The 26049-nt window shown below is 37.9% G+C and overlaps 1 protein-coding gene across 1 annotated transcript in view; it reads left to right on the top strand.

Annotated features, from left to right (window-relative positions):
• LOC135101783 (intermembrane lipid transfer protein Vps13-like) overlaps positions 1 to 26049 on the top strand; it is a 134332-nt gene that overhangs the window by 83455 nt on the left and 24828 nt on the right. The window contains exons 54-59 of the mRNA XM_064006077.1: positions 12257 to 12411; positions 18828 to 18939; positions 19184 to 19410; positions 21328 to 21499; positions 21931 to 22011; positions 22307 to 22442. Coding sequence (XP_063862147.1) covers positions 12257 to 12411; positions 18828 to 18939; positions 19184 to 19410; positions 21328 to 21499; positions 21931 to 22011; positions 22307 to 22442 — 883 coding nt within the window. The remainder of the gene's footprint in view (positions 1 to 12256; positions 12412 to 18827; positions 18940 to 19183; positions 19411 to 21327; positions 21500 to 21930; positions 22012 to 22306; positions 22443 to 26049) is intronic.

The following is a 26049-nucleotide window of genomic DNA, read 5'->3' as shown; positions in this document are numbered from 1 at the left end:
TTCTCCAAAGATATTTCCTCAAGCACCTCCTTCTGCTACTTCTGAAGGAGTTGAAGTTTGTCAGTAGACAACTCCGTACTGTGTCTCTCCACTAGCTCTTCAATATCAGCATTGTTGGCTTCCAGGCTCACGTGTTTGCCCAGAGACACGATGTCATCAACTTCAGTAGGCTTTGTCTCAAATCCCACAAAGCCTTTCTCTACAACATAATCAAGCCAGAGATTCCTCCAGGCTGAGTTCAAGGTTCTGTGAGTCACTTGCTGCCAGGCCTTGTCAGTAAGAACTAAGCAATGCAGGATATTAAAATGATTCTTCCAAACTCACAGAGATAACTCCATGTCAGAAGTAACCTTAAAGCATCTTTGAAAAGTGCTTTAGTGTATAACTTTGTAAAGTTAGAAATGACCTGTTGTTCCATTGGCTGAATGAGTGGAGTTGTGTTTGGAGGAAGAAACTTCATGGTAATGAAGTTAAATTTTTCTAGTAACTCAGCCTCCAGGCCTGGGAGATGGGCAGCAGGAATATTGTCAAGCAAAAGCAGGCAGTTGAGTGGAAAGTTATTTTCATTAAAGTAACTCCTTACACTAGGAGCAAAGAACATCATGGCTCCATTCCAGAAATAACTGTCTGGTCACCCAGACCTTACTCAACATGACGGACGACCTGCTTTTCACAACTTTATTTTTCTTAAACACACGGGACTTCTCTGAATGATACAGAAGCATTGGTTTTACCTTCAAATCACTGCTAGCACTGCAACAAAGCAAAAGAATTAGCCTGCCCTTCATAGGCAAAGCCTTTTCCTCCTGGGTTATGTATGTTCTGTCTGCCATTTTTTTCCAGAATAGTCCAGTCTAATCACAACTGAACACTTGCTGGGGGGATGAAACACTCAGCAGTTACATACACACTAAACTCTTTCACAGATTCTTCTGCATCTTTCTGATTAGCACTTGAAGCCTCTCCATGGTGAACCACACTGTGTATGCCACTTCACTTCTTGAACTTTTCAAACTGCCCTCGACTTGCCTTAAACAAATCAGTCTTAAAATTTGTACCTGGGGTTTTCATAAGCAAATCCTGGTGTCAGAGCCTTGCTTTCTCACAAATTGTAGCCTCCAAAATAGTCACCATCCAACTGCTTTTCATTGATCCAAATCAACAGCAACTTTTCCACTTATAATATCTGTGATCTTTGCTTGGTAATCACAGTCACTCCTATGGCAACATTTGCTTCTTTTATTGCTTCCTTTTTTTTTTTTTTTTTTTATGTAGGAGGGACAAGATCTCTTTCTTTATCTCTACTGCTGTTCTGCTTGTTTTTCTTTCTGCCTTTCCACTTTTAGTAAGTTTTTTGATCCCATGGTTACTTATTAGAAATAAACAACAAGAGAAGTGTCACCAAATAGAGAACATTATGGTACAATTGTGCACTGAATAAGGGTTGCAGCATGACTAACTAACACACACACAGCATCATGTGTGCCAGCTGCTGCATAGCTTGTTAGAGAAATGAAACATTGTACAGCAACTGAAGCAGTTATGAGTTAAGAATTTTATTAAAAAAACAATTTGTTAAAAAAGGGAGGTGTTAACTGAAGTTCCACTGTACTAGCAAAACTTAGAATCTGCTTCTGAGAGCCACTTGACCATGCTATTTATTTAAATGATGGTACCACTAAGTTTGCACATTATGTACTGGCACATCATCAAATAGGTTAGTCAAAGGACAGCCATCAATATGTATATGGGAATAAATACTGATAGTAGTTAGGTTTAAGAAAAATGGTACAGAGAAAGATGTGTGGTGGTATTTAGGGTCAAGGAGAAGAACCTACCCATGAAAATAGCAAGAGAGAAACAAGAAGTGAAATGGGCTAAGGAAATTATAGCAAAAGTGGCAGGGGAAGGAAAGGGGATAGTTGAACTTTTTTTTTTTTTTTTTTTTTTGTGTGTGTGTGTGTGTGTGTGTGTGTGTGTGTGTATAGGAGGGACATCAGTCAAGGGCAACAAAAATCCAATGAAAAATAAAGGCCCACTGAGGTGCTGGTTCCCAAATAGGGTCCAAAGCAGTACTCAAAATTTGAAGGATAATTGTCTTGAAACCTCCCTCTTGAAAGGATTCAAATCCTAGGAAGGTGGAAATACAGAAGCAGGCAGGAAGTTCCAGAGTTCACCAGAGAAAGAGGTGAATGATTGAGAATGTTGAATAACTCTTGCATTAAAGAGGTGGAGAGAATAGGGGTGAGAGAAACAAGAAAGACTTGTGCAGCAAGGCTGTGTGAGGAAGGGAGGCATGCAGTTAGCAAGATCAGAAGAGCAATTAGCATGAAAATAGCTGTAGAAGATAGCAAGAGAAGCAACAGTGCCGCAATGAGAAAGAGGGTGAAGACAGTCAGTTAGAGGAAAGGAGTTGGTGAGACAAAAAGCTTTCAATTTCACCCTGTCTAGAAGAGCGGTATGAGTGGAACCCCCCCCAGACATGTGAGGTATAATCCATACATGGATAGATAAGGGTACAAAGTTGGCAGCTGGAAGGCTGAGACAAACTGGCAGGGACATCTCAGAATGCCTAGCTTCATAGAAGTTGTTTTAGCTAGAGATGAGATGTGAAGTTTCCGGTTTAGATAATAAGTAAAGGACAAGGTGAAGATGTTCTGTGTAGAAGAGGGGTGCAGCTGAGTCATTGAAGAAGAGGGGATAGTTGTCTGGAAGGTTGTCAAGTTGATAGATGGAGGAATTGAGTTTTTGAGGCATTGAACAATACTAAGTTTGCTCTGCCCTAATTAGAAATTTAAGAGAGACCACATGTAAGGCATTCTGTGGCTTCCCTGTGTGAACTGTTTATTTCCTGAAGGGTTGGATGTCTACGAAAAGACGTGGAAAAGTGCAGGGTGGTATTATCAGTGTAGGATTTGATAGGACAAGAAGTTTGGTATAGAAAATCATTGATGAATAATAGGAAGACAGTGGGTGACAGGACTGAACCCTGAGGAACACCACTGTTAATAGATTTAGGAGAAGAGCAGTGACTGTCTACCACAGCAGTAAGGGAACTTGAGATAAAGTTACAGAGAGAAGGATAGAAGCTGTAGGAGGGTAGTTTGGAAGTGAAAACTTTGTGCCAGACTCTATCAAAAGCTTTTGATATGTCTAAGGCAACAGCAAAAGTTTCACCAAAATCTCTAAAAGAGGATGACCAAGACTCAATAAGGAAAGCCAGAAGATCACTAGTAGAGCAGCCTTGATGGAACCCATACTGGCGATAAAATAGAAGGTTGTGAAGTGATAGATGTTTAAGAATCTTCCTGTTGAGGATAGATTAAAAAACTTTAGATAGGCAGGAAATTAAAGTAATAAGATGATAGTTTGAGGGATTTGAATGATCACCCTTTTTAGGAACAGGCTGAATGTATGCAAACTTCCAGTAAGAAGAAAAGATAGATGTTGACAGACAGGGTTGAAAGAGTTTGACTAGGCAAGGTGCAAGCACAGAGGTGCAGTTTTGGAGAACTATAGGACCCCATCAGGTCCATAAGCCTTCCGAGGATTTAGGCTAGCGAGGGCATAGAAAACATCATTGCAAAGAATTTTAATAGGTAGCATGAAGTAGTCAGAGGGTGGAGGACAGGGAGGAACAAGCCCTGAATCATCCAAAGTAGAGTTTTTAGCAAAGGTATGATCAAAGAGTCAAACTTTAGAGATAAATGTGATAGCAGTGGTGCCATCTGGTTGAAATAAAGGAAGGAAAGAAGAAGAAGCAAAGTCATTGGAGATATTTTTGGCTAGGTGCTAGAAGTCATGAGGGAAGTTAGTTCTTGAAAGATTTTGACACTTTCTATTAATGAAGGAGTTTTCACTAGTTGGAGAACAGAGGTTTACAGGTTTGGAAAGTATGATGAAAATGCAACAAGGCCCATGAAAGTAAGATTTATGTCACAAACAGCAGCAGAACATGTCTTACTAAGAACAGGAAAATTGGCAAAAGTAGAAGGAATGAGGGAAATATGGATAAAAAGAGACATGAATGAAGAAGAGAGAAGTAAACTGAAAGAGTTGAGAATAGAGGCCCAGTCAAAAACAAGGAGAGAACACAGGAACAAGTGAGAAGATTCATTTGGAAGGTTGTGGACATGAAAGTGAGGAAATGGTTGCACAAAGATGCCATGGAAGATCACCAGGTGGAAGTTTAAAAATTATGTATACAAATATAGATGGCTTGATGTCGAGGCTATTGGAACTTAAAGTCTACCTAAAGAACATTAAACCAGATGTGGTATGTTTTATGGAAACCAGATTAAAAGAGGAAATGAAGTTTAGATTTGCAAATGATGGATATAGCACATGGAGGAGAAACAGAAAAGGAAAGGGAGGAGTGATGATATTGGTGAAAGAGGATATTGTTGAGGAAGTGAAATATGGTGATGGAATGGCAGAAACTTTGAGTGTTGTGATTAAGATCAAAAAGAGTGAAAAAAATTAAATTTATTTTAACATACATACCACCAAAAATTAATGCATGGGGGACCAAAAGATATAAAATTATACAACTAGAAACAAGAAATAGTATAGAGGAAATGATAAGGAAAAGTAACAAAGTCCTCTTAATAGGCAACTTCACTAAAGGAATTAACTGGGAGGAGATGGAAGTGAAAGAAAATGTCGGGTTGTGAAGCGAAGAATTTATACAAACCATGATGGTGAATACAGTGAGACATTGGGTGAACATAGTGACATAGTAAGAAAATGCAGTGAAGAATCCAATTTCCTCTACAGATACATAAACAGGAAAAAGAAACATAGGGATGACATGAACAAGTTGAAAAGGGAAGGAAGAATTTCTGAAACTACTGAGGAAATGAATAAACTAATGAATAATTTTTCAACCTGTGTTTACAAAGGAAACTGATTTTGTGGCACTGAAAGTGGCATCACAGAAAGAGGGAATACAGGAAATACAAGTAAAGAGACAAGAAATCAAGAAACTGCTGGAAGAACTGGATGTTAAAAAGCTACAGGACCAGATCAAGTAAATGGATGGATATTAAAAGAATGCATAAAAGAAATATGGAGGAATCCATATATGATATAATCAACAGCTCGTTGAAAGAAGGAAAAGTATCAAGGGAATGGAAAAGAGCTAACATATTTCCAACATACAAAGGGGGAAATAAAATGGATTCAGTAGGCCAATGTCACTAACAAGTATTGTAACCAAGCTTTGTGAAATAGTAAGTAAAGACAGATGGATGCAATATTTAGAAGATGACAAGATAATTACAGAAAAGCAATATAGATTCAGGAAAGGGAGATCCTGTGTCACAAATCTACTGATCTTTTATACAAGAGTAATAGATAGAGTGCAAGAGAATGGTGGATGAGTTGATGCAGTATACCTGGATCTCAAAAAAGCATTTGGTAAAGTTCCCCACAAAAGCCTTATGTGAAGGTTAGATAATGGAGGAGGACTAAAGGGAGCAACATTGAGATGGATGAATGATTATTTGCAGAGGAGGGAAATGAGAACAGTAATCAGAGACACTATTTCAGGTTGGCGCAGTGACAAGCGGGGTACAGCAAGTATCTGTGTTGGCACCTATTATGTTTCAAATATATGTAAATGATATGACAGAGGATCTAAATAGTTATATATCTGTCCACTGATGATGCAAAAAATAATGAAAATAATAAAGGATGAAAATGATTGCAAGGAGTTACAAGATACATGCATGAAGCCTAAGATGGAAACTAAAATTTAAAGCCAGAAAATGCTGTATGTTGGAAATAGGAAAAAGTAAAAAGAGATCTTCTTGGTATTACAAAATGAGAGGAGAAATAAAAATGAAAATTAATGAAGAAAAAGATTTGGGAGCAGTAATAAGCCAGGACACATTATTACCTAAAAGGAACATAAATGGGATATTCGTCTCTACATACAGTTTGTTAACAAACATTAGAGTGCTGTTTAACTATTTAGATAAAAAAAAATTATGAAAATTATAACAAGCATGACATCTCTTAAAATGGAATACACGGCAGTAATTTGGGCTCCACATAGATGAAAAGATATACGGAAACTGGAAAGAGTACAGAGGATAGCAACAAATATTATACCAGAATTGAAAGACTTGATCTATGAAGAAAGACTTGAAGAGATGGGATTACCAACACTACAAGAGAGAAGAGAAAGAGGAGACCTGATAACAATTTACAAATTAATAAACAATATAGAAAGAATAGACAGAAATGATTTAGTATCACAGATGGAGGAAGGAGAGAGACAGACGAGGGGGCATGGGAAGAAAATAAAGAAGAGTGGAGGTTCATGTAACATCAAGAAATACAGCTTCCCATATCAAACTATTGATCTCTGGAATAATTTGAAAGGAGAGATGGTCGCAGCAAACAATGTACACATGTTTAAAGAGAAACTGGATAAATATGGTAATGGAGACAGGACAAAATGAGCTTTGGTTCATGCCCTGTACAATATAACTAGATAAATACAATTAGGTAAATACACACACACACACACACACACACACTGAGCTAGTAAATTAGGCTAAACAAAAAAATGAATAACAAACGGAGGAGGAGAAGAAGTTTTCTGGAGAGTAAGAGATATGAGAATAAAGATATGGTACATCAAACAGTAAGTAAGGTATGTTATACTAATGCTAATCTAAAATGGAATGAAATAAGTTGTTAAGCAGAACCGCACTGGATGTTGTTGTATTATGTGAGACAAAATGGAAAAATGAATGTGGAACTCCTGACATTGGTGATGATAAATGTGATTTATAAATGAAAAATAGAAGTGACAAGGGAGGAAGTGGAGTGATCATTCTGACTAAAAAATGTGTTAAATTGGAGAAGGTAATAAAAGTGAAGATAAGTCTGAAATTCTACAAGTGATGATTAGAAGTGGAAATGAATTAAAAGGATAATGAATTATGTAGGAGTGTATGTGCCACCTTCGATCAATGTTTGGCGAAAAGAAGAGCATGAAGAGATGTTGATAGATGTGTTAAAGTCTTGAAAAGATAGTGATGGAAAGTAATGATATAGTTATTGTTGGTGATTTTAATTGTAAGGAGATAAATTGGGAGATATTGACAACTGCTGGAAGTGAGAACTCATGGAGTAATAGACTATTAAACTGGGTGGTGGAAAACTTGATGACTCAATGGGTTGATTGTGATACCAGATTTAGTGGAAGAGATAAACCATCAAGACTTAATTTAGTGTTTACCAAGGATATGGAAATTATTGAAACTATACTCTATGATAGCCGTCTAGGTAAAAGTAATCATGTGTTAATGGAATTTAATATGAAAAATTAAAATGTAATCATTGATGAAAATTATAATGTGAAAAGATTTAAATATAGTAAAGCTGACTTTGAGAAATCAAGAAAGTACTTTGTTGCTCTGGACTGGAAAGACTTTGAAGATGCAGAAGATGTTCAGGAAAATGGGATGAATTTATAAGGATATATAATTCTGCTGTGGAGAAATTTGTGCCTAGAGGAGGAGTGAGATGTAGAAAGGGTAAAGAATGGTTCAATACAAAATGCAAAAAAGGGAGGAATATATTGATGCTATAATAGAAAAGTACATAAATAAACCCAAACTATTCTTTAGACATATTAATGGGAAGGTGAAGAAGAAGGAAGGTGTATCAAGATTGAAAGTTGAAGGAAAAGTCTGAGGATGCACAGGACATGGCAGAGGTTATGAACAATAGTTTCAGATTGGTATTTACTGTGGAAAGGGAGTTTCATACTGGATCCAGATGGAGTATCAAACTGGATATTGAAGGAATATAGAGAATAACTGGCTGATAAAATTCACAGTCTATTGGTGACATCACTATTGTAGAGAAGAGTATCAAAAGATTGGAAGAGAGCAAATATTACACCAATATTCAAAGGAGGAAATAAGAAAAACCCACTAAATCATAAATCAGTGTCCTTGACTAGTGTTGTAGGAAAACTATGTGAAAGAACAATAAAGGAAAGATGGAACACTTGGAAAGAGATAAAGTTTTGGTAAATTGTCAATTTGGATTGAGAAAGGGAAGATCATGGTCCATGAGCTTATTGTCAAAAGTTTTGATAAATCGTCAATTTGGATTTAGAAAGGGAAGATCATGCTCCATGAACTTATTGTTCTTTTATTCAAAGGTAGTCAATATTGTGCAGGAGAGAGATGGATGGGTGGATGGTGTCTACTTAGACTTGAGGAAAGCATTTGACAAAGTACCACACTGAAGATTGCTATAGAAGATAAAAAATTATGGAAAAATTGGAGGAAGACTGCTGGAGTGGATGGAGGATTATCTGGATGATAGAGAGATGAGAACAGTAATACAAGACCAAAATTCATTTTGGCTGAAAGTAACTAGTGGTGTCCCACAGGGGTCAGTGTTGGGAGCGATAATGTTTGTAATATATCTGAACAACATAAATGAAGAAATAGATACTTATATGGACTTATTTGCAGATGATGCTAAGCTGATGAGGAGGTCAGAAAATGTAAATGACTGTATGGTACTGCAAGATGATTTAAATAAGATATATAGATAGAGTTCATCTTGGCAAATGGAATTCAATTTAAGAAAATGTAAAGTAATGGAGTTTGGTAAGAGTAAGAAAAGAATACAATATCATTATGAGATGGATGGTGTGAAGTTACAGAAATCAAAAGAGGAAGTGGATTTGGGAGTAACAGTTACTGAAAATTTGACTCCAGACAAACACATTGATAAAATTACTGGAGAGACGATGAATTTGTTAAAAGAGTAAGAATGGCATTCTCATATTTGGATGAAGGAATGATAAAAAAAGTTGTTGATTTCCATGATAAGACCAAGATTGGAATATGCAGCAGTGGCATGGTCTCCTCATACAAGGAGGAATATCATAAAATTAGAAAGAGTACAAAGAGCAGTCACTAAGATGGTTCCGGAGTTGAGTAAGTCAACCTATGAAGAGAGATTAAGAATGTTGGAAATTCCTATCCTTGAAAATAGGAGAGAGAGAGAGAGGGGATTTAATAAACATCTATAAAATGATAAATGGTATGGAAAATGTGGACAAAGAATGTTTTATAAATTTATACACACAAAGTAAAAGGGGACACAGTAAGAAGTTGAAGAAAGTTAACTGTAGAAGAGACATCAAAAAGTATAGTTTTCCTCACAGAAGTGTGAACAAATGGAATGAACTCAGTGAAGACATTGTCAATGGCATAACTGTCCATGCTTTTAAGACCAAACTGGATAGATATAAAGATGGGATACTATGAGATTATTCCCCTCCCATAAACCACAACTAGGTAAACACACACACACACACACACTCACTCACTGTTTGAGTAAATTAATCAAAAGTAATAAAAGAGTATTATTGATTGGTGACTTCATTTGCAAAGAAGTAAATTGGAAATGTTTGAAGCAGGAGAAAATGAGACTGCATGGGGAGAAAGATTTCTGAAGCTGACTATGGAAGACTCATTGATGCAATGGGTGACTGAAAATACAAGATATAAGGGACAAACCAGCAAGACTGGACCTGATACTAACAAAGGGTATGGACCTAACTAAAGAACTGATACGTGTGCCCTATGGGAAAAAGTGACCATATAATGATAGAAAGAGAGACCAATAATGATATCAGTTAAGATCATACAAAGAAAACAGGAGAAACTTTGGAAAAGCAAATATAAATGATCTTAAGAAATTTCATGAAGAAATGGACTAGGAAAAACTGAAAACTGCAAATGATGTACAAGATAAGTATGACATTTTTATGGAAATATATGAGACTGGAATGAATAAATATGTCCCATTATATAAACCTAAAGAGAAATGAAAACTGGTGTGGTTCAATGCAAGATGCGCAAGTGCAAAAAAAGTATGAAGTATGGATAAGAATGAAGAGAAATTGAAACCAAAAAAATAAAGAATACTTTAAGATAGCAAAAAATGAATATGGGAAAATAAGGAGGAAGGAAGAGAAAGGATATGAAAAGGGTATAGTTGGAAAGTGCAAAGATGAACCAAAGCTGTTCTATGCATTTATAAATGGATAAATTAAATTAAAAGAAAAACTAGAAAGATTGAAGGATGGAAATGAAACATATGAAGACCCAAAAGACATAATTGAATTGCTATACAAAAAGTTTCAACAAGTTTTCACAGATGAATCAGAATTTTAAAGAACCACAAGACAAGAAGACAGAAAAGCAAATGTGGGAAATTATAGTAATTAAAGAAGATATAAAATTATGGGGGGACTGGAAGAGAGAAAAGCAACAGAACCAGATGGAGTATCAGGTTTCATTTTAAAAGAGTGCAGAAAACAATTAACTGAACCAGTATATAACATAATAAAGTGCTCAGTATCAACTGGAAGAGTGCCTAAGGAATGGAAAAGACCAGACATAGTGCCAGTTTATAAAAATGGAAAGAAAGAAGAACTAGTAAACTACAGACCAGTATCAATGACCAGCATAGCATGTAAGATCTGTGAAAAGTGATAAAAGAAGCAGTGGACAGAATTTCTAGAAAAGGATGATGTAATAACAAAAAAAAAAGTATGGCTTTAGACAAAAGCAATCATGTGTAACCAATTTGATGAGCTTTTATTCAAGTCACTGATATAACACTGGAGAGGGATGAATGGGTAAACTGTGTAGTCAGATCTAAAAAAAAAGCTTTTGACAAAGTTACCAACAACAACAACAACAGGTTATTAAGGAAGCTAGAAAATATAGGAGGATTAAATAGAAAAATAAAAATATTGGATGGAAAGTTACTTAAAGGGAAAAGAAATGAGAATGGTAGTAAATGATGTTAAATTGAAATGGAGAAAAGTAGATAGTGGAATACCACAAAGATTAGTGCTGGCATCAGTACTTTCCTATCTACATAACTGATATGCCTGAAGGAGTAAAGAGTTACATGAGCTTGTTTGCAGATGATGCTAAATTACAAAGACACATAAGAAACAACAAAGAGTGTGAAATTCTACAAGAGGATTTGAATAAAGTCTAGGATTGGAGTAAGAAATGGGAGATAGAATTTAATGTGAAAAAATGTCATGTAATGGAAATGGTAAAAAGTGAAAAGAGACCATAATGAACATATAAAGTGGGAAATTAAGAAATAATAAAAGTACAAGAAGAGAAAGATCTGGGAGTGACAAAACAGGATAATCAACTGTCAGAGAAGCATGTAGAAAAGATATCTGATCAGAGATACATATAAAATGGTGAGAAATATTGAGCAGCATTCCACTACATGGGTAGAGATATGATGAGAAAGATATTACCACCATGATTAGACCAAAGTTCGAATATGCTGAATTAGTGTGGTCTCCCCATAAGAAGAAACATGTAAAAAAAATAGAAAGGATACAAAGGATGGCAATGAAGATAGTTCCAAAACTGGAAGAATTGACATATGAAGACAGGTTAAAGGAAATTAATCTGCCAACATTGGAACAAAGAAAAGCAATGGGAGACTTAATACTAATTTATAAATTGTGGAATAGAGTGGAAGAAATAGATAATGAGAAACTGCCGTGAAGAGAAGTAGGAAATACCAGATGCACATGATGACACTGCAAAAAAACTAAGAAAAGGAAGATGATTGAGTAACATAAAGAAATATAGTTTCCCACAGAAAATATAGAAGTTTGGAAGAAGCTCAGTGAGAATGTAGTATCAGCAATGAGTGTCCACAACTTCAAGGAAAAACTGGACAAATGGAGATATGGAGGTGGAACCACGTAAGCGTAGCTCAGGCCTTGTAAAATACAACTAGGTAAATACACACACACACACACACATTTTTATGAAACAGTTTCATAAAAGTAAAATAAGTGTTCAATAACCTTAAAAGGGTCATTATACCAGAAATTTGGTAAAGAAAGGTTCATTACATCAACAGTTTATTGTATTTTAAAACATGTAACAAAAAATTGGAGTGTTTTTTGGGGGGACTGGAATGGATTAATGTCATTTCATTTCATTTCAATGGGGAAAATTTATATGACATGTGAGAAAATTGAGTTATGAGCTCTGTCATGGAACGAATTAAACTCATAAGTCAAGGTACCACTGTATAGATTTATAAATTTTTATTGCCTGTTGTCAGTACTCACTCTTTCATGAAAAAAAAAAAAAAAAATCATAAATGCAAGCTATGAGCACACACTGACAGTTTTCATATGGTGTGACTTGCTTTCCAGTATGGTGGTATACTAGGAGAAGTGAACATAAAGGAAAGTGGAGTGGTGGTGCAGTTTGATCAGTACTACGAGGGAGCAGCCCCGGCACTCTTCATCAACCACCTGAGGAATACCAGCATCGCTCTGTGGCAGCAGGAACATGATGAAAGTGTCATGTAAGTAATTTCTCATTGATTGTGTTTTGGTTGACAATTCTGATCATTGATGTCTGCTAAAAGAGATTTAGTACACTAATATTTGTGGGTTGTGTTTTGATTTGTCTGGCAGAGAAGGATATAATAGGCACAGGGATAGAATGAATTAAGTTATATCATGTAATTTGCAAAAGTGTCCCTGCAGATTTTTTGTATATATATATATATATATATATATATATATATATATATATATATATATATATATATATATATATATATATATATATATATATATATATACAGTGAAACCTCAGTTCTCGAACTTAGTTAGTTTCTGAATGCCATTCGAAATCTGAAGTTATAAAAAAAACAAAACTGTTTTCCCCATAGGTTATCCTGTCTTAGCGGCTTATGACAGACGCTACCACAGCCAAGATGGCTGCTTCACGACATCTCCGGCTCACAAATTATTTATCCAGAAAGGATGTATTGAATGAACGTAGTGACACAGAACTCATCAGAAGATACTGTTTACACTGTGCAGATATTCTCTTTGTCACCAATCTAGTGAGGGAAGAATTACAGAGGAAATGAAGGTGATCATAACACTTAGACATCTTGCTGCTGGGAAAAGTTACTTGAAAAATGCAGTTATGCAATAGTGATGGCATTGGAGGTCATTGAGAGAGTCACTGGTGGCTTAGGATTACTCCTGAATGCTGAAAACTGTTTATATACATCGAAGCTTTTCAACAGGATCGCATTTACCTTATTTCAAAGATTGAATTACAGTCTTACACTTTGTCTCTCTCCTCCAAAGATATAAAAATAAAGGAAATATTTATAGAAACTATAGATTAGTAATAAACGGCAGCTTTTGTTATGTCTTTTGATATTTGAAATCAAGTAACTTTGTTCTAAAACCAAATTATGGTACTGCAATCGAAGTAGTAATGACTTGGAAATTTTGTTAAAAAAATTAAGATGTTCAGTTACTGAGGTTCCACTATATATATATATATATATATATATATATATATATATATATATATATATATATATATATATATATATATATATATATATATATATATATATATATATATATATATATATACACAATGAAGTTCCAAGACACAGTAGAGGTGAACAGGGAAAACATCCAGAGTTCTTTCTTTTTTTTCACTTTATTACTTCCAACGTTTCACCTTCACAGAAGGCACCTTCAGGGTAAAATATATAATTATATTAGTACAATATTAAAAAGATATAATTTTAAGAAATTATAACACATAAGGGCCACAATAATAAAAAGTAAAAACAAAAAAGACGACATGTATTGTTTTTTTGTTTTTTTCTTTTCTTTTATGTAGGAAGGACACTGGCCAAGGGCAACAAAACTCCAATAAAAAAAATGCCCACTGAAATGCCAGTCCCATTAAAGGGTCAAAGCAGTAGTCAAAAATTGATGAATAAGTGTCTTGAAAACTCCCTCTTGAAGGAATTCAAGTCATAGGAAGGTGGAAATACAGAAGCAGGCAGGGAGTTCCAGAGTTTACCAGAGAAAGGGATGAATGATTGAGAATACTGGTTAACTCTTGCGTTAGAGAGGTGGACAGAATAGGGGTGAGAGAAAGAAGAAAGTCTTGTGCAGCGAGGCCGTGGGAGGAGGGGAGGCATGCAGTTAGCAAGATGAGAAGAGCAGTTAGCATGAAAATAGCGGTAGAAGACAGCTAGAGATACAACATTGCGGCGGTGAGAGAGAGGCTGAAGACAGTCAGTTAGAGGAGAGGAGTTGATGAGATGAAAAGCTTTTGATTCCACCCTGTCTAGAAGAGCAGTATGAGTGAAAACCCCCCAGACATGTGAAGCATACTCCATACATGGACGGATAAGGCCCTTGTACAGAGTTAGTAGCTGGGGGGGGGTCAGAAAAACTGGCAGAGACGTCTCAGAACCCCTAGCTTCATAGAAGCTGTTTTAGCTAGAGATAAGATGTGAAGTTTCCAGTTCAGATTATAAGTAAAGGACAGACCGAGGATGTTCAGTGTAGAAGAGGGGGACAGTTGAGTGTCATTGAAGAAGAGGAGATAGTTGTCTGGAAGGTTGTCTCAAGTTTTTGAGGCATTGAACAATACCAAGTTTGCTCTGTCCCAATCAGAAATTATAGAAAGATCAGAATTCAAGCATTCTGTGGCTTCCTTGTGTGAAATGTTTACCTCCTGAAGGGATGGACATCTATGAAAAGACGTGGAAAAGTGCAGGGTGGTATTATCAGTGTAGGAGTGGATAGGACAAGAAGTTTGGTTTAGATCATTAATGAATAATAAGAAGAGAGTGGGTGACAGGACAGAACCCTGTTAATAGATTTAGGAGAAGAACAGTGACCATCTACCACAGCAGCAATAGAACAGTCAGAAAGGAAACTTGAGATGAAGTTACAGAGAGAAGGATAGAAGCTGTAGGAGGGTAGTTTGGAAATCAAAGCTTTGTGCCAGACTCTATGAAAAGCTTTGAATATGTCCAAGGCAACAGCAAAAGTTTCACCAAAACCTCTAAAAGAGGATGACCAAGACTCAGTTAGGAAAGCCAAATCACCAGTAGAGCAGCCTTGACGGAACCTGTACTGGCGATCAGATAGAAGGTTGTGAAGTAATAAATGTTTAAGAATCTTCCTGTTGAGGATAGATTCAAAAACTTTAGATAGGCAGGAAATTAAAGCAATAGGACAGTAGTTTGAGGGATTAAAACGGTCACCCTTTTTAGGAACAGGTTGAATATAGGCAAACTTCCAGGAAGAAGGAAAGATAGATGTTGACAGACAGAGCTGAAAGAGTTTGATTAAGCAAGGTGCAAGCACGGAGGCACAGTTTCGGAGAACATCAGGTCCATAAGCCTTCCGAGGGTTTAGGCCAGTAAGGGAATGGAAAACATCATTGCGAAGAATTTTAATAGGTGGCATGAAGTAGTTAGAGGGTGGAGGAGACAGAGGAACAAGCCCAGAATCATCCAAGGTAGAGTTTTTAGCAAAGGTTTGAGCGAAGAGTTCAGCTTTAGAAATAGATGTGATAGCAATGGTGCCATCTAGTTGAAATAAAGGAGGGAAAGAAGAAGAATCAAAGTTATTGGAGATATTTTTGGCTAGATGCCAGAAGTCACAAGGAGAGTTAGATCTTGAAAGGTTTTGACACTTTCTGTTAATGAAGGAGTTTTTAGCTAGTTGGAGAACAGACTTGGCATGGTTCCGGGCAGAAATATAAAGTGCATGAGATTCTGGTGATGGAAGGCTTAGGTACCTTTTGTGGGCCACCTCTCTATCATGTATAGCATGAGAACAAGCTGTGTTAAACCAAGGTTTAGAAGGTTTAGGATGAGAAAAAGAGTGAGGAATGCCAGACACTATCACCTTTGTTATGCGCTCAGCACACAAAGACGGGTCTCTGACACAGAAGCAGTAATCATTCCAAGGAAAATCAGGAAAATACCTCCTCAGGTCCCCCCAACTAGCAGAGGCAAAACACCAGAGGCACCTTCGCTTAGGGGGATCCTGAGGAGGGATTGGAGCAATAGGACAAGATACAGATATGAGATTGTGATCGGAGGATCCCAACAGAGAAGAAAGGGTGACAGCATAAGCTGAAGGACTAGAGGTCAGGAAAAGGTCAACAATGTTGGGTGTATCTCTAAGACGGTCAGGAATACGAGTAGAGTGTTGCACCAATTGCTCTCGGTTGTGGAGGATAGCAAAGTTGAAGGCTAGTTCACCAGGATGGTCAGTGAAGGTAGAGGAAAGCCAAAGCTGGTGGTGAACATTGAAGTGTCCAAGAATGGAGATCTCTGCAAAAGGGAAGAGAGTCAGAATGTGCTCAACTTTGGAAGTTAAGTAGTCAAAGAATTTCTTATAGTCAGAGGATTTAGGTGAAAGGTATACAGCACAGATAGATTTAGTTTGAGAGTGACTCTGTAGTTGTAGCCAGATGGTGGAAAACTCGGAAGATTCAAGAGCGTGGGCACGAGAGCAGGTTAAGTCATTGTGCACATAAACGCAGCATCCAGCTTTGGATCGAAAATGAGGATAGAGAAAGTAGGAGGGAACAGAAAAGGGGCTACTGTCAGTTGCCTCAGACACCTGAGTTTCAGTGAGGAAATGAAGATGAGGTTTAGAAGAGGAGAGGTGGTGTTCTACAGATTGAAAATTAGATCTTAGACCGCGAATGTTGCAGAAGTTAATGAAGAAAAAGTTGAGGGGGATGTCAAGACACTTAGGGTCGTCGACAGAAAGGCAGTCCGACCTGGGGACATTTATGGTCCCCTTCCCAGATGGGGACTCTGAGGCTAGTGTAGGAGTCGCCATGATGATTTTAAGATTTTTGAGTGAAGGGTGTGTGTGTTATTAGGTGCTTGTAGTTTTGTGTGGAGGAAGAGAGTTGTCTTTAGAGGGCAGGCTGTGACTGCCCCCTTGTGTTGTGAGACACAAAGGGAAATATTCATTGAGGTCACAGCTGGGTTTAATGATAAGTTCACAGCATCCCCTGATCAGTGCTTTAGCCTCACTGGGAGTAATTATCGTTTCGGCAGGTGTCTACTGCCTCCTCCTTACATTGTTAACTAAAAAATTTATAAAAAAACAGCAAAGAAAAACTAAGTGAGTATCTAAGTAAAACGAAGTGTGCAGTCACTGGTAGAAGGGTGAGGACTGACAGAAGGTGGTATTGTGAGAGTTAAATTGACTAGCTCAGAAACTGAAGCTTCGAGCAAGGTTTATAAAAGGTACAATTGTGATGATGATAATTGGTTATTTAATTCAGGTTTTAAGTGTTAATATAAGTAGCTTCTAATATTTTAATGTCTGTATGTGCATCTACTTTATGTAGTATTCTGAAGTCTTTTTCCAAAAAGGGATGGTCATGTTTGTGTGAGTGTGTTCTTATTGCAGAGAAAAGGGGATGAGCTAGTTGATTCTGTGTATGAGTCGAATTACCTTTATGTTCACTAATTCTGTGTGTAAGATTCCTCTTGGTTTCTCTTACACAACACAAGGAACATACAGGTACATGATCTTTTATCTGGGACTCTTGGCACCTGACACTTTCCAAATCCCAGAATTTTCCAAATTTTTGGAACATATCTTCCTCTGTACACAGTATTTACAGCAGCTTTACTTATTTTCCCCTTAACAGTTTGTGTAAGTATATGTGGTACTATTCATCATTTGTACTTACTTTATATCAAGTCTTACAACTCAAACAGTTAAATTCATAAATTATATTTGAGATGAGTCTAACAGGGATGCTGCCTCTAAATTTAAAGAAAGAGGTAATAGTAAAGTTATTAGCAAAGGTGAGACTGAATTTAGTGTCAGGGTATTGTGTTTTAAGTATGGTACTAAGTCTTTTTCTAATAGTATGACTGTGGTGGCCATAGTAAGGTAATTTTATGTATGTCTTAGGTGTCATCTGGGTGTCATTAGAGGAAGGCTTATTAAATTTACTGTCAAGAAAGTTATAGATAGTATTATTGATGATGCTTAACAGAAACCTGTCACTATGGAAAAGTCCTTAAAAGTTAATCTCATGGTCAAATGTAAACCAATTTGAGGATAGGAGAGTTCAAATAGCATTAATCTTAAATAACTGATTAAGGATATCTCCTCTATAGCTCACTCAGACTTTAACACAATTAAATATTCCTTCTTGAAATTACCATAAGCTCCCTATGACTCTCTCATTAAATTAAAATCAGGTGACTCAATCTAACTCTCACAACACTACCCTCTGTCAGTCCTTACCCTTCTACCAGCAAGTGCACACTTCATTTTACTTATATACTCACTTAGTTTTTCCACCATACATTGCATTACATAGGCAGTGCAATATGGTTGGATATTCAAGTTACTTAGTGTTTCTCTCTCTCTCTCTCTCTCTCTCTCTCTCTCTCTCTCTCTCTCTCTCTCTCTCTCTCTCTCTCTCTCTCTCTCTCTCTCTCTCTCTCTCTCTCTCTCTCTCTCTCTCTCTCTCTCTCTCTCTCTCTCTCTCTCATGAAACAAGAAAATCCTGTAGTGGATATATCTAATTTTACATAATGATTTTCAGCTTCCCTCTTGGATGCTACTTCACCTCTAGATTAGAACAAGTAATCTCTCAAACTGTTGGCCTAATTTATTTATTTTTTTTATTTATTTATCTTCTTTCCACCTTGCTTTTACCATTAATTACTTCTACCAGAGAGAAATATTACAGTACTTTCTGGAGGCCTATTGTACTCAACTTTCTGATGGGAGTGATAAGTAAATAGCTTCTCTCTCTCTCTCTCTCTCTCTCTCTCTCTCTCTCTCTCTCTCTCTCTCTCTCTCTCTCTCTCTCTCTCTCTCTCTCTCTCTCTCTCTCTCTCTCTCTCTCTCTCTCTCTCTCTCTCTCTCTCTCTCTTCTTTTCAGTGTGTTGGATCCTATGAGTGTGGTACATTTCACCTGGAAGGAACCTGGAGGCACTCTGGCAGTGTGTGGCTCTTTTGGGGACAACAAGCCAGTCACCCTAACCTTGGAAAAGGTGAACACTACAATGCATCAGTGGGATGTGTTTCTTGGTCTGTTTGCAATTAATCCTTGTATTAGTTACACAAAAATTACATTATTGGTATGTATGTGAAGCCAAAACTGTGAAATGGAAACAAGCAAAAAAATAAACAGACAAGTAAAATACTCTTTAATTACTTTTGTTATATATTCACAATTACATGCATACACAGTAATTAGTAAGAAATGAAAGTAATTTTTTCCCATTTTTCCTCCAGGATGACCAAGGTGGGACAGCTGATGGGTCTGTCTTCTGGGCTGTGTTCCTTCAGAATCAGCAGAGATGTGTACTATTTATTGATGACATTAACATCACCTCTGCTGCTTTGAATGCTCCTATGCTGGAGCGATTCCAACAAGAAATGACACTCTCACTCAACAGCATTGGAGTTTCACTAGTGGATGATAATAACAGGAAAGAGGTTGCCTATATCAGCCTTGCCAGGTATGATTGTACAGATTCCTGGTTAAGATTTTTTTATTATCAGATGTAAGTGCTGTGTTCAACTGCCTTGAAGATAATTTGCATTGTGAAAGACTAAGAGATATGTTGATATCAATAGCATTTATTGAAATGTCTCTTTTACCCCTTACAGGAAACATAACATGTTGTTGTGTAAAAATAAATCTGTACCTGTTTTCACTTTATTCAGTGATATGCTTAATCACATTGTGTAGTCATATTAATATTTGTTGCATTTTTTTTTTTGCAACTCTTGTTGTGAAGGACACACGTCACTACATAAGTCAGTGCCAAAAAAAGATGACAGAATTTTTAGTTGGTGTCTGCATCTGTGCATCATTCAACTAGTTTGATCCAGTTGCATGGGAGAGCAGAGTAGTGATATCTCACCTGGCAAATCAAGACAGATGGTGGCCTTGGGCACACTCACATGTTAACGGTTTTAGTATAAATTTGATAGATAAGTGATAACATGTTTTTTTTGGTGCATGCTTTCCTGACTTGACTTCTGCAAGTTATTGTAACATATCTTTCCATATCACCCACCAATGGCTACTAAAGTACCTGCTACTGTTGATGAAATAGCATCTGTAGTTGCCTTGTGCTGAGAAATAAAAACATTTAAGAACAATTAGTATTACTCGAGTTAGAGAACTGTGTACTGGTGGGTCAAGAAGTTCAGAGATGTAGCCAAGGTTGTGATGACAAAAATTTCAGACATTCACTACCAAGAACACAGGGGTTCTTTTCTTTCATTTTCCTTCCTGTTAGGTGAGGATTAAATTCTATATATCTTTTCTTAATGTTCAGGGTTTGCTGAGCAATTTTCTTTCTTACCACACACCTCACTTATGCTCTGCAATAGACAGTGTAGCCACCATCTCTGAACCTCTTGACCCACCATTACATAATTCTCTCTTTAACTACAGGAATACTAATTGTTTCTTTGATGTTTTTTTTTATTTATCAGCACATGGCAACAATAGACACTATTTTGTCACCAGTAACATGCAGTTTAGTAGCCACTGGGGGGAGATATGGAAAGATAGGTAAGAGTAACATGCAGAAGTGAATTTAGGAAACCACGCATAAAAAACACTACCTTATCACTCAGCTATCAAATCTGTGCTAAAACTGTTAGGCCAGGAGCACACGAGTGACTTTTTGTTCGCCACGCTGTGGCGAACACACTGAAACATGTTTAAGTGTCTATGTCTTGACCAAGCCACACCACAGAGTTACCCGTGTGTATGGGCACATGCCACTGGGGCACATCCTCCCATGCCTTGGCTTTGGCAATTTTATTGCTGTAGTCATTGCAGCATACGTCCCATATTGCTGGCTGATCTTCAGTTTCAATAATGAATCGATCTATATCGAATGTAGCCATGGTATTGGTATATATGATATGTAAAAAGGAAAATGTGCTTACTCCTCAACGTTTGGTATGTGACTGCCCATAGCTGTCATGATTCTGTTGCTCAGCCACAGTCATTCGTGTGCACAGGTCCTCAACACAAAGTTGCGCCATACTGTGGCAGGGATGAGCGACAGCTTGCCACAGTCACTTGCCACAGATGCTCGTGTGTGCGGGACAGCTTATAGACAATGGAAACTTATGGAGAGCCACATCCATGCCACGATGTGGGGCCACAGAGTCGCTCGTATGCTCCTGCCCTTAATGTGTGATTGTGCCTAAGGCCCCATGCATTCAGATCAAACTAGTTGGATGGTGAGCTGACACAAACTGAGAATTCTGTCATGTTTTTTAGCACCAACTGTATTTCAGTGTATCCAAAGTAGATACTTAGATCAACTACAGATATCAATTTTGAAAGTTGTCTAAATGGTTAGTTTACCATTGACTCTTATGTTAACTTCACTCAACTTTTCTGCCAGCTCTGGAGTGGTGTGGGAACACTGTAAGGAGAAAGGCAGGAAACACAGGCCTTTCACTCAGTCACAGACAGAGCTGCTAGAAAAGTGTTATCAGCTATACCAAGCTCAAGTAAAAGCTTTGCCAGATGCTTCAAGTGTTTGTAGCCACTTTGTGTGTGCTCGCAATCTGGAGGTAAGTTTGCTTCTTACTCAAGCTTCTTGTAATTATCCATCATTATTGTCATCATCATGAGTGTGATTCTTGAAAATAAGATGATAAATTTAAAATATAAAGCTTCATAACACCTGCCAGAAAAAATAACTGCAAGAGTATGATGCAGCTTTGTGTTGTGAGAGAATGGTAATTGAAAGGGAATGTAATGAATCAAGAAAAATGAAGATGCTGAAGGGAACATGGCCCGGCCACACACACATCACCAAAAGGAGGAATAAAGCCACCATATTCTCTCCCATCATAACAGGAAGCTAATAGAGAAGAGGAAGGAGACTGAGATTCCTTCCCTTGTATTATTATTTCTTGTTATCATCTTATAGATAGATGTGTGTGTGTGTGTGTGTGTGTGTGTGTATTTGAATAAACATTAAGGAAATGTTTGGTTACAGGTGGACTATGCCAAGATGATGGTGTCAAAGCCATTCAAAAGAAAAATTCGGCGCACCTTCCAGCCAGGTGTCTGGTTACAGGTAAGTATTTTGAGCAGTCCTGATCTCAGGGCTGTAGTTGCTACGCACACACCATTGGATCACAGAACAGCCAGGAAAATTTCCCCAAATATTTACATTATATCACAACAACTCTGTATCCTGGGACACTACTAACATCATATTTATGCATCCTAAAACTTAAAAATCACAGAGTATTCAGGACTGGAGTCTTCAGTGTACAGTAATTTATAGCAGCTTTATGGCTTGTGTTGATTAGCAAGTCAAGACCTGGATATGGTTGCTGAAGTTTTTTACTATGTCATTTTCCTCTTAGTTCAGCCAGTCAACCCACCAGCGGCGGATCCATCTCAAGGTGAACAATCTACAGGTGGACAACCAGGCATGTGACGTAATGTTCCCTGTTGTCCTGGCACGAGTGCCTACACCACGCAGTGTGCTTGCTGATACAGGTCAGTACTGAACTTTTTTTTTTTTTTTTTTTTTTTTTTAATATGTAGGAAGGAAACTGGCCAAGGGCAACAAAAATCCAATAAAAAAATATGCCCACTGAAGTGCCAGTCCCATAAAAGGGTCAAAGCAGTGGTCAAAAATTGATGAATAAGTGTCTTGAAACCTCCCTCTTGAAGGAATTCAAGTCATAGGAAGGTGGAAATACAGAAGCAGGCAGGGAGTTCCAGAGTTTACCAGAGAAAGGGATGAATGATTGAGAATACTGGTTAACTCTTGCATTAGAGAGGTGGACAGAATAGGGGTGAGAGAAAGAAGAAAGTCTTGTGCAGCGAGGCCGCGGAAGGAGGGGGGGCATGCAGTTAGCAAGATCAGAAGAGCAGTTAGCATGAAAATAGCGGCAGAAGACAGCTAGATATGCAACATTGCGGTGGTGAGAGAGAGGCTGAAGACAGTCAGTTAGAGGAGAGGAATTGATGAGATGAAAAGCTTTTCATTCCACCCTGTCTAGAAGAGCAGTATGAGTGGAACCCCCCCCAGACATGTGAAGCATACTCCATACATGGATGGATAAGGCCCTTGTACAGAGTTAGCAGCTGGGGGGTGAGAAAAACTGGCAGAGACGTCTCAGAACGCATAACTTCATAGAAGCTGTTTTAGCTAGAGATGAGATGTGAAGTTTCCAGTTCAGATTATAAGTAAAGGACAGACCGAGCATGTTCAGTGTAGAAGAGGGGGACAGTTGAGTGTCATTGAAGAAGAGGGGATGGTTGTCTGGAAGGTTGTGTCGAGTTGATAGATGGAGGAATTGAGTCTTTGAGGCATTGAACAATACCAAGTTTGCTCTGCCCCAGTCAGAAATTTTAGAAAGATCAGAAGTTAAGCGTTCTGTGGCTTCCCTGCATGATATATTTACCTCCTGAAGGGTTGGACGTCTATGAAAAGACGTAGAAAAGTGCAGGGTGGTATCATCAGCGTAGGAGTGGATAGGACAAGAATTTTGGTTTAGAAGATCATTAATGAATAATAAGAAGGGAGTGGGTGACAGGACAGAACCGTGAGGAACACCACTGTTAATAGATTTAGGAGAAGAACAGTGACCGTCTACCACAGCAGCAATAGAACGGTCAGAAAGGAAACTTGAGATGAAGTTACAGAGAGAAGGATAGAAACTGTAGGAGGGTAGTTTGTAAATCAAAGCTTTGTGCCAGACTCTATCAAAAGCTTTTGATATGTCCAAGGCAACAGCAAAAGTTTCACCAAAATCTCTAAAAGAGGATGACCAAGACTCAGTAAGGAAAGCCAGAAGATCACCAGTAGAGTGGCCTTGATGGAAGCCATACTGGCGATCAGATAGAAAGTTGTGAAGTGATAGATGTTTAAGAATCTTCCTGTTGAGGATAGATTCAAAAACTTTAGATAGGCAGGAAATTAAAGCAATAGGACAGTAGTTTGAGGGATTAGAACGATCACCCTTTTTAGGAACAGGTTGAATGTAGGCAAACTTCCAGCAAGAAGGAAAGGTAGATGTTGACAGACAGAGCTGAAAGAGTTTGACTAGGCAAGGTGCAAGCACGGAGGCACAGTTTCGGAGAACAATAGGAGAGACCCCATCAGGTCCATAAACCTTCCGAGGGTTTAGGCCAGCGAGGGCATGGAAAACATCATTGCGAAGAATTTTAATACGTGGCAAGAAGTAGTCAGAGGGTGGAGGAGAGGGAGGAACAAGCCCAGAATCGTCCAAGGTAGAGTTTTTAGCAAAGGTTTGAGCGAAGAGTTCAGCTTTAGAAATAGATGTGATACCAGTGGTGCCATCTGGTTGAAATAGAGGAGGGAAAGAAGAAGAAGCAAAGTTATTGGAGATATTTTTGGCTAGATGCCAGAAATCACGAGGGGAGTTAGATCTTCAAAGATTTTGAAATTTTCTGTTAATGAAGGAGTTTTTGGCTAGTTGGAGAACAGACTTGGCATGGTTCCAGGCAGAAATATAAAGTGCATGAGATTCTGGTGATGGAAGGCTTAAGTACCTTTTGTGGGCCACCTCTCTATCATGTATAGCACGAGAACAAGCTGTGTTAAACTAAGGTATAGAAGGTTTAGGATGAGAAAAAGAGTGAGGAATGTACGCCTCCATGCCAGAAACTATCACCTCTGTTATGTGCTCAGCACACAAAGACAGGTCTCTGACACGGAAGCAGTAGTCATTCCAAGGAAAATCAGCAAAATACCTCCTCAGGTCCCCCCAACTAGCAGAGGCAAAACACCAGAGGCACCTTCGCTTAGGGGGATCCTGAAGAGGGATGGGAGCGATAGGACAAGATAAAGATATGAGATTGTGATCCTAGGAGCCCAACAGAGAAGAAAGGGTGACAGCATAAGCAGAAGGATTAGAGATCAGGAAAAGGTCAAGAATGTTGGGCGTATATCCAAGACGGTCAGGAATACGAGTAGGGTGTTGCACCAATTGCTCTAGGTCATGGAGGATAGCAAAGTTGTAGGCTAGTTCACCAGGATGGTCAGTGAAGGGAGAGGAAAGCCAAAGCTGGTGGTGAACATTGAAGTCTCCAAGAATGGAGATCTCTGCAAAAGGGAAGAGGGTCAGAATGTGCTCCACTTTGGAAGTTAAGTAGTCAAAGAATTTCTTATAGTCAGAGGAGTTAGGTGAGAGGTATACAGCACAGATAAATTTAGTATGAGAGTGACTCTGTAGTCGTAGCCAGATGGTGGAAAACTCGGAAGATTCAAGAGCGTGGGCACGAGAGCAGGTTAAGTCATTGCGCACATAAATGCAGCATCCAGCTTTGGATCGAAAATGAGGATAGAGAAAGTAGGAGGGAACAGAAAAGGAGCTACTGTCAGTTGCCTCAGACACCTGAGTTTCAGTAAGAAAAAGAAGATCAGGTTTAGAAGAGGAGAGGTGGTGTTCTACAGATTGAAAATTAGATCTTAGACCACGAATGTTGTAGAAGTTAATGAAGAAAAAGTTGAGGGGGGTGTCAAGACACTTAGGGCCGTCGACAGAAAGGCAGTCCGACCTGGGGACATTTATGGTCCCCTTCCCAGATGGGGACTCTGAGGCTGGTGTAGGAGTCGCCATGATGATTTTAAAATTTTTTGAGTGAAGGGTGTGTGTGTTATTAGGTGCTTGTAGTTTTGTGTGGAGGAAGAGAGTTGTCTTTAGAGGGCAGGCTGTGACTGCCCCTTGTGTTGTGAGACACAAAGGGAAACGTTCATTGAGGTCACAGCTGGGTTTAATGATAAGTTCACAGCACCCCCTGAACAGTGCTTTAGATATCACTGGGAGTAATTATCGTTTCGGCAGGTGTCTACTGTCACACACACCACATAACTTGTAAGGCTGTCTTGATAAAGATGGGTTTTGAAGCATTGTATGGTGGCTGCTCCAGAATGAGAGACAGCCCTCCATTTTTTAGTTTTTCAGTTTTGCATTAATTGCTAATCTTTTTTTGTTTTTTATTTATTTATTTATTTATTTATTTATTTATTTATTTATTTATTTATTTATTTATCTATTTATTTTTATTATTCTTTTTTTTATTTATTTATTTTTTTTTTTTAGGGATGTATATATTCTAAATACCATGTCCT

The sequence above is a fragment of the Scylla paramamosain genome, chromosome 7, assembly GCF_035594125.1.
Source record: "Scylla paramamosain isolate STU-SP2022 chromosome 7, ASM3559412v1, whole genome shotgun sequence".
Classification (NCBI taxonomy): domain Eukaryota; kingdom Metazoa; phylum Arthropoda; class Malacostraca; order Decapoda; family Portunidae; genus Scylla; species Scylla paramamosain.
Note: the sequence above shows the minus strand (reverse complement) of the source record. Positions and strands in the feature narration are given on the sequence as shown.